This window comes from the organism of the source record quoted next, unplaced genomic scaffold (assembly GCF_019419815.1).
Source record: "Pyrus x bretschneideri cultivar Hongxiangsu unplaced genomic scaffold, Pyrus_bretschneideri_v1 Contig17, whole genome shotgun sequence".
NCBI classification, from domain to species: domain Eukaryota; kingdom Viridiplantae; phylum Streptophyta; class Magnoliopsida; order Rosales; family Rosaceae; genus Pyrus; species Pyrus x bretschneideri.
In genome coordinates, this window is record NW_025999468.1 from 6,267,514 (window position 1) to 6,276,831 (window position 9,318).

A 9,318-nucleotide genomic window follows, 5' to 3' on the forward strand; every position below is an offset into this window, starting at 1 on the left:
GAGGACGTGGTCGGGGCCCAAAACGGACAATATCGTGTTACGGCGAAGGCGGAGCCGGGATATGACATCTCTCATTTTTTTTTATATTTGCAAGTGGTCCCAATTTGCATATATTTGTAAGTGCTAAATAGCTTTAGAAATTTTTAAATAATAGTCAGTTCTCACCATTATCGCTGGTTTCAACTACTTGCAAATTTTTATGGTAATAAAGGTCAATTCTCTTGAAGAATGAGTGGGGAATGAAGGCTCAAATATTTTTTTCCAGGTTAAAATTGATTTTACTAAAATCTATACAAATTGGTTCTATTAAAAATCATATGAAATAGATTCTACGTATATTTGAATTGATTATACAAAAATAGTCGAGGATAAGTCAGGCTAATAACACGTTTGTGATTTTGTTGATATTGTACCACTTGAAAACTGATTCTTCTAAAAACTATAAAAAATGGTTCTACTAAAAAGTATACAAAAAAATATTAGACATATATTTGAAATTAATTCTGTAAAAATGATCGATGAGGGTTGAACTAGTGGCATGTATATAGCTTTGCTAAAGGAATACAAACTGATTCTACTAAAACTATTCGAAGTCATCCTACTAAAGAATATACAAAGCTGATTATATATATATATATATATATATATATATATTTGAAACTGATTCTACAGAATGGCGATGACTGGTTGGATTGATGGCATGTATGTAGTTTTGATAAAAATATACAAATTGATTCTACTAAAAATATACAAGTTGATTCTACTAAAAAGTATACAAAACTGATTGTACATGTATTTAAAACTAATTTTGCAAAAATGATCAATGACTATGAGTTGGACCGATTCCATAAATAAAGAATACAAATTGATATTTACATATAGTTTCGAGAGTGACCCTACAAAATGGTCGATGATGGTCCTTCGAAGTTGTGCGGGCTTCAGCTATGTTAATAAACATTAGTGTTAGGGGCATGGTTGAAATTTTAAAAATGCGTTTCCATGTGGGCCAGGCTTCAAGTTCAAGTATTTTTGTGTTTTTTTTCTTGAAATGCTTAAAAATTAGTGAAGTTTTTATTTTGAAATATTGTATATGCTTTTGTCTCTATATGTAAAGCTGTCTATTTATTAAGGGGTGTGATATCCACACACCTTATTTTACTTCTCACACACCTTTTTAATTTTTGACCGATGGACCAGATAAATTGAAGAATATCAACGAACAAAAATTATCAAAAGATGTGTGAGAAGTAGAACAAGATGTGTGGATAACACACCCTTTTATTAAAGGAACCATTGACTAATCTGAACGACTAACTAAGTCGCACCCAGAAGACCAGGCCACCGCAAATCAAAGAAAAATATAAAGAGGACTCTTACCTGAAAAGGTTCGATCATTCGACCGAATACAAAAAAAAGAAGTCCATCTTCGATTGGACATGGAAAGCCTACTAGAAAATGAGGTCATGACCCAGGAGATGTCTGTCCAACTAATAACCGATGATGAGCAAGAGCAACACATGGAGATGGAGGATAGTGATCAGAGTGAGGGTGAGGGTGAGGGTGAAGGTAGTGGTAGTAAACGTATCAGCCTTTTCGCCAGGTCTCAAAAAGAAATCATGAAGCTCATTTTTGTAGTTAATTACCGTGTTCCTGATGAGGGCCATGCCAGCCTTAATGTTCAGAAAATCTTTAAGGATTCAGCCAAGATCATTCACAATATTATTGAGCAGGTATTTATTTTATACTGCTGCTCCTTTCTATCTACTCTTAATAACTTTAAGCAGTAAGAAAATAGTGCTTATTTAGTTTTTTTTTTTTTTTTTATAATAGTAATACTGGGGAAATGGGTACTCGACAACTTTAAACTGTTCGTGTTTGTATCTTCTTTTTATATTTTTTTCCTTACGACTGTTTTTGGTTTCTTCCCGTTGTAACTGTTATGTTATGAGAATTACACCGTCGACAAACTTCTAATTGCAAACTTGAAACTTGACTATAATCTAGGATTGCTTGATTTGTGAAGAAGAAAAAAAAAAAAAAAAAAACCTCAAATTAAATGTTTAAAGAAATGCACTTCAGTAATGTCAGAGTGTTTAGTAATAATTAGATATTAGTTGAAACACCCAAAGATGATTACCACATTTGCATGTTTTGTCGCAGGGCAGCGGATTTAATGATGGTGAAACACCCAAAGCCAGCTCCAGCTCGTGCACTCTTGTTAACTCCTTTGGCTGCAAGGTCATCATATTAACTGAATACTATTTTTCTTTTTGTTCTTAATTTGGTAATCCTTTTAGTCATTACTGGTGAAAATGAAAGTGTTGTTCAATTTTTGTTTAAGAAATTATATTGTCATTTCAAATATCCTTGATTGAAGTTCGATGTTAAATTAATTAGATTTTTTTTAGTTTCTTTTTTAGCACTTTTAATCGTATCTTCATTGGTGCACCTTCCAATGAAAAAGTGTTAATCTTATCTAAAGATAAAAATCCTATTGTCCCGTTTTATGTTGTTAACAACACTATGATGCAATTTCAGATGTCGTGTAAGAGTCCAGGTGATGAAACTGCCTTTGAATCACGTACGGAAGAAATACTTACAAAACTATCAAGTTATCCATATGAAGTACAGGCAGTATTGGCCCTGGCCCTTTTTGCTTTGGAATATGAAGAATGTTCCAGCCAACTTTCCAAGAAATCGACAACGCTGAAACGCCAAGATGCAGTAGTCGAGCTTAACAATCTGGTCAACCAAGTGTTACAAGTGATTGAGCACATCCTTGAGTTGGAGAAACTAATTTCTGGTGATCGAGACAGTGAACCAAAATTGGCGAGGGTAATTATGGATACCCCATTTAATGCCTACTGGTCAATCATAACTCTTGTAGCTTGCGCAACTGAGCTCTCTTTTCTTACCGGTGATGAGTAAGTTCTTGTACTAAATTTTCTATTAAGATTTGATAAAAGAAAACAAAAACAATTCTTCTTGCCAACTACGTATATGGGTTTTATATGTGTGTGTGTGTGTGTGTGTGTGTGTGTAATAACTAGAAGGGTTCTTTTGTTAAAATCTATATTTGACTGTGTTTTTGTGACGTAATTTCTAAGAACAAGGAATGAAGAACAACACAGAGAATTTCAGAGAGAATTGCACGAGCTAATCGTAGCAGCTCTGCAAGATATTTTCATTGATTCAAACATTGGTTGTTTGTACAATCTTCTTCTTCTTCACTACAAAACAAAGACAACTAGCTAAAAGCAATTTAAGCCCTTCAATTAGGAAACTAATATGGTGCATACAATTGTCCTATGAGACTAAGTCCACACCTTACCACTGACATAAATTAAAACTAGCCACTGGAATTCAAATTTAAAACTGTCAGATTTCTTGCATTCCAAACTTTCGAGAACATTAAGTTAAATTTGCTAAAATCCAAATTTAAAACTAGCAGATTTCTTGCAGTTCAAACATCTTTAAGGTTTGGTATATTCAAAATTTCCTATTTATATCCGACTATCATTTGATTTCCTCTTAAATTATTTCAGGGACATCAAGTCATATGATCTATCCCATTTTTCTCAAAAAATCAGCTGCATCCTCAACAAGCTTGAGGGACAACTTACAATCTGCCAACAAGAAAAAGGTCGGTTGTGGATGCATGATATGACTCCCGAGGAACAATATATATTGCATTTTCCATTAGTCCAATATTGTTGAATCTTTTTTTTTTCTTCTAATTAATACAGAGGAGGTAGAGCTTTGGGAACTTGTACTCACTGCCCCTCCTAAAATTACCGAGGTTTTCCAAAGGCTGGTTCTTTTCAAGCATAAAGCGTATCCGCAGCCTCCCATCATCAGTGTTAATCCCACTAACAAGGAGGTTTGGTCCCCTAGCACAAGTTTCTTTAATTTTGCATCAGAAATTAAGGAAATTAAGGAAAGATAAGTCGTATTTATTAAATTAAAAAACGATACATCCAAGTGAAAATTTAAATCACTCTGGACTCCAACTCGAAATAACCGATTTGAGTAACCCGGCTATTGAACCGAAAATACCAACAATCATATTTATCTTTCCACCGTCAAATTCCGCACCAGGTCTACCTAGGACATTGATTTTTATCATATATGTAATACTACTCAGGAACTAATTTAATTGTAGTTATCTTCTTTTATCTATTTTTCACGTACAGGCTTTTAACATCAATGTGCTAGTGGGGAAGTGTGTGTTATTTTACATTTCAAGGCTGGACAATGTTTCTGATCAAGATATTTCATGTCTCAAAGAAGTGTATGAGGGAATCGAAAAGCATAACAAGTGTGTGATTGTGTGGATCCCTGTTGTTGAGGACTGGACTGAAAGAGGAGGAGAGCAGTTTGAGGAATGGAGGTCTAAGATGCCATGGTACGCGGTGCAATATTTTTCGCCCCCGGCCATTGGGTACCTTGAGCGGCGGTGGAACTTTGAAGGTAATCCTATGGTGGTGGTGATGAACCAGATAGGAAACGTGGTAAACACCAACATAATCGACTTGATTCGGACACAAGCAACGGAGGCAATTGCTTTGCTTAACGTTGAAATACGAAAAGGAATATGTGCATCACTACAGGCCATTTTTCCTTGGTAGGAAGAGCACATAAAATTGTGTTGGCATTGCTAAAGCTAATGATTTTGTTTCTCCTTTTTATTAATTGTTTTAACCAGGGTACGATGATTTCAGCTCAGGAGCTCGTAGGCGTGTAACTCTTGACGCTGTGGAGGTGTTGAAGAGGTTGACTTATCCTAGGCAAGTCGCTGCTGCGAGGCCTATTCTTCTTGATGGAAACAAGCAGGTTTGTTCTCATTCTATATTAATAGTCTAGCCACGATTTGGCGTTAAAAATTGTCAAATTATCCAGGTCGGATTCCGCGTTAAAAGTTAAAGAATCTTGTCACAAATTATCATTAACTGTGCTGGAATTTTCTTTCAAACAGGTTGATATCAACAAGGAGCTGAAGTGTAAGGGTCTGTTTTTGTTACTCTCCGACGTAGGCATTACTGATAATTACATTTCATATCTCAAACCAGTTTATGAGAGAATAAGAAAATACCAAACGCATCAGATTATCTGGGTTCCCGTTGTGGAGCAGTGGAACCAAGACAAAGAAAAACAACTTGAGATGTCGAGGTTGAAGATGCCGTGGTACACATTGAAGTGTTTTTCAACCATACCAGGCATCAAGGACATGAAGGAGAAGTGGAATTACAACGGTAAGCCTGCGGTGGTGGTGCTGAACAGGGAAGGTGACGTGGAATGTAAAAATGCTTTCCCCTCGATTAAGAAACATGGAGCGGACGCCTTTCGTTTCTTTAAATGAGATATATAATATCATTACTACGGTGGCTACACCGCATGCCGGTAAACTGTGCAGCTGCCCATTATTCCTAAAATAAGAAGCAGTTTTATTGCATCTATTATCTAGATCACCATCCACCAGCGTGATGTAACCTGTGTTTATTAATATTTGTGAACTTACATCTTGATATTTGTTTGGATAATCGGAATCATTAATTTGAAACGACTGTTTAGCTTTCATTCAATCGCTTTAATTACTTGGATAATGTGCATGAGATCACATGAACTTCTTGTTGATATTATTGTAATTGATTGATATATATCATGCACTGCAAACTGTGAGTGGGATATATGAGTCACGTGGTTTATATGGGCTTGTGTCATGATGAATTGAATTGGTGTGATGAATGCAAATGTAGAATTCAACCCCCTACCGATCAAGTTTTAGGGTACTCATAAACGATTACTGGTAGAGACATATGAATCATGTGGTTTATATGGGCTTGCGTCGTGATGAATGTGAACGTAGAATTCAACCCCCTACGGATAGAATTTAGGGTACTCTTAAACAATTGCTGGTAAAGACAATTTTTTTTAAGGTTGGTAAAGACAATCTTTATGTGAGGGATGACTTTGCGACTAAGAGAAACGTACTTTTTGTATTTTTAAAGAGCAATAATAAGTGAATGTTGTATCATGTGAGGGGCGACTTTACGACTTTGCGACCGGTCAACGTTGATTTTCTGTTGACTTTTTCAGGTTTTGGTCATGACCCCTCCTAAGCTAATTTTAATGTCCTAAATCTGTTTTGACGTCCATTTTCTGAAATTCAATCATTTGAGTAGAGTTTTATTAATTGTACCCTTTATGTGCTTAGGTGCGATTATTAGGGGCGATTCCATCATTCCTATTTCGTACGGCTCTTTGACGATAGAGTATCTGTGAGTGGACCCCTTCTAAAATGCATGTTTTAATAGTAAAAATGCATACTTAAAAAGCATGATTTAATGTTTACATTTTATGAAACGTTTTACATGTAAATTGGATTTACACTTTATAATTATCATGCTTTACAGAGAATATTTTGGAATACTATACTTTATTGAATTTATATTCTTTGTAGTATATATGATGGATGATTATATACTATTTATGTAAAACCCCTCCCCCAAATTATTGTACTTTCATTAATTTCCCTTAGAAGTTTATGAAATGTGCAATTTGGTCCCCACTTACTTACCCTATCCAAATCCACTTTTTGGATTCTCTCCCTTTGTTTAGCTACCACGTGGCAGCCCCTAAACTTACTTCTCTCTCTTTCCCCAATCTCTCTCTCTCTCAGCTATCTATCCCTCTCACTCACTCTTTCATCTCTCTCAGACCACCCTCGCACTCACTCTCCTCAATTTCCCTTCACAAACTCACCGTCACACACGACCCACCCCCATGACGGCGCACCACCACAACCACCTTCGTGGACCCTCTCTCTCACTCTCCCTTGTCTCTGCAAGCTCTAAGACACCTAGTGGCACCCAAATCTCTCCAGCGAGCCCCATACCTTCCGAGCGAGATTATGGCCATCACCGGCCGTTCCATGGCTAACCCTAGGTACCAACTTACTCCTCTCACCTCCCTCTTCAATTTGACACCTAGATCGGAGTATAGGGTTTCATTTTGTTGTTGACCGGAGCACGGAAGGCTCCTAGGCCTTTTGAGCCGTTTAGAACTCGGGCTTTAGGCCCGTTAGACCTAAAACCAACCCAAATCCTTTATTTTATTTTTATTTACTTTTATAAAACCCAAAGGCCATGGAGCCATTTATGTTAGGGCCTTAAGCCTGTTAGCCCCCAAAACCCTTTGACCCTTCAAGCTCAGGCCTTAGGGCCGCATAGGATTAGGCCTACGTGCCTTTGCATCCAAGCCCAAACCCTTTTAGAACATTAGGACCCTTAGGCCTTGAGCCATGAGAACCTGGGCCTTTGGCTTGTTTACCCAAAACCCTAAACCCTTGGGCTTTAGAACCCAAGCCCGAAACTCTTAAGCCCTAGGCCCAGCCCGAGTTGAACCCAGCCCATATCCGGTTTGACTAACTCGGATCGTTGACTTTGATCGATCAATGTTGACTTTTTTCGGGTTTTTGTCTGGGACCTCTCCTAGGCTAATTTCGACATCGTGGATCCGTTTTTGACGTTCGTCTTCCCAAATTCAACCTTTATGTGCTTATGTGCAATGATTAGCAGAGATCCAATTCTTCCTATTTCGTACAACTCTTCTACGACGGAGTATCTGTGAGTGGACCCCTTCTAAAATGCATGTTTTAATAGTAAAAATGCATATATGAAAAGCATGATTTAATGAGCACGTTTTATGAAACATTTGTTTAGTAAATTGGAGTTACCTTATATGATTATCATGCTTACTTAGAATATTTTGGAATACCATATTTTCTATCGAACACATGTTCTTTGTAGAATATCTTATGGGTGATGATATACTATTTAGAACATGTTTTTACACACTTCTTTATAGTATAGATGATGGATAACTTTATACTATGAAGATGTTTTTGAGATATATATACCTATGTTTGGAAAGACTATGTTCAATGATTTTGTACGTATCTAGTGGTCACTATTCTACCAGGGGTGAGGAAACGGTGTTAGCTGAGGGCCAGGAGAAATAATCCTTGACTTCGGGTCAAAATACATGGTATAGCTGGCATAGGGCAGGGAGAAAATAATCTCTCGCTTCGGGTTGAGAGATATGGTATAGCTGGCATTGGGTCGAAAGATATTGTTACTGATATCTTTATTTAGCACACTATATACGAGATATGTTTTATAAAATGTTTTATGGCATGCTAGGGTTTCAGAAACCTATCACTTATTATGCTATTAGTTTTCATAAAACTTTGGGGGTTAGAATGTTGATAATTGTTTCTATATTATTATATATATCAACTTGGTCCACTCATGTTTATTTTGCACCCCCTCAGGACATAGGAACGAGGACTACGATCTGACATACGAGGCATTCCCCTACCAATGATATCTTGTCATCTTCCCTACTTTTGACATCTATTGTAATAGCACTTCTCTGCTTTACTTTCCGCTTGTACTCTGAATTAGTTGTATGCTCTGAACATGTCATGCATTATCATTAGATTCATATTGGCAGTTGAATATTATTATTGTATTTTGTAAGACTTATGTTGAATACTATATAGCATAGTGACGTGTGGAATTTTTATGCATATTTCACGTGTTCTTAGCGTATGCATTCATTAAATGGCTTTCGTCACCCTCTGGTGTTGGCCAGCACGTGACCATCCCAATGTCCATTGGATATCGGGATCGGGCCGTGTCAATTTATGAACATGTTTTTACACACTCTTTATAGTATATATGGTTGGATGACTATATACTATGAAGAGGTTTTGAGATATATGATATATGTTTTATGGGAAGACTATATTCAACGTTTTGTTCTTATCTAGTGGTCATTGTTCTGCCTACGAGCGTTGATACATATATTGGCTTCGGCCGGGCGTAGGTTGGTGGCTTCGGTCGTGAGATACTGATACTGATACCACAATTTAGCACACCATATATGATATATGTTTTATGAAAGGTTTTATGGCATGCTAGGGTTTTCGGAAAACATATCACATATTATGCTAATAGTTTTCATAACACTTTGGGGGATAGTACGTTATTGAATAACTATTTTATTACTATTTATTTATCAACTTAGTCCACTCATGTTTGTTTTGCGCCCCCTCAGGACTTAGAATCGAGGCATACAATCTCTGCGTCAAGGCACTCCCACATCGGCATCTTCAAGTCCTCTCGATGTAGGACCCACTCCTTTGTCCATTCAATTTTATATTATTTGTTTTTAGTGTTCTAGTTAGTTGTATGCTTTGAACAACTTCCTAATTTGCATATTCATTATATTTAAATTCATAACTTTTATTTATAT

General features: G+C 36.7%; 1 protein-coding gene across 1 annotated transcript; it reads left to right on the plus strand.

The window, feature by feature from the left end:
- The first annotated feature begins 1,335 nt into the window (after positions 1-1,335).
- Positions 1,336-5,577, plus strand: LOC125476051 (protein SIEVE ELEMENT OCCLUSION B-like). Its single transcript, XM_048581767.1, has 8 exons — positions 1,336-1,730; positions 2,161-2,238; positions 2,539-2,924; positions 3,546-3,643; positions 3,747-3,880; positions 4,194-4,624; positions 4,722-4,833; positions 4,976-5,577. The coding sequence occupies exons 1-8, from the start codon at positions 1,437-1,439 to the stop codon at positions 5,357-5,359; spliced, it is 1,917 nt and encodes a 638-aa protein (XP_048437724.1). The 5' UTR covers positions 1,336-1,436; the 3' UTR covers positions 5,360-5,577.
- The last annotated feature ends 3,741 nt before the right edge of the window (positions 5,578-9,318 follow it).

Bases quoted from the DNA above. Each gene is read 5' to 3' on its own strand.
- LOC125476051 (XM_048581767.1), top strand. From the start codon at position 1,437: ATGGAAAGCCTACTAGAAAATGAGGTCATGACCCAGGAGATGTCTGTC. The intron at 2,239-2,538 runs GTCATCATATTA...ATGCAATTTCAG, and splicing joins TTAACTCCTTTGGCTGCAAG to ATGTCGTGTAAGAGTCCAGG. The intron at 4,625-4,721 runs GTAGGAAGAGCA...CGATGATTTCAG, and splicing joins CTACAGGCCATTTTTCCTTG to CTCAGGAGCTCGTAGGCGTG.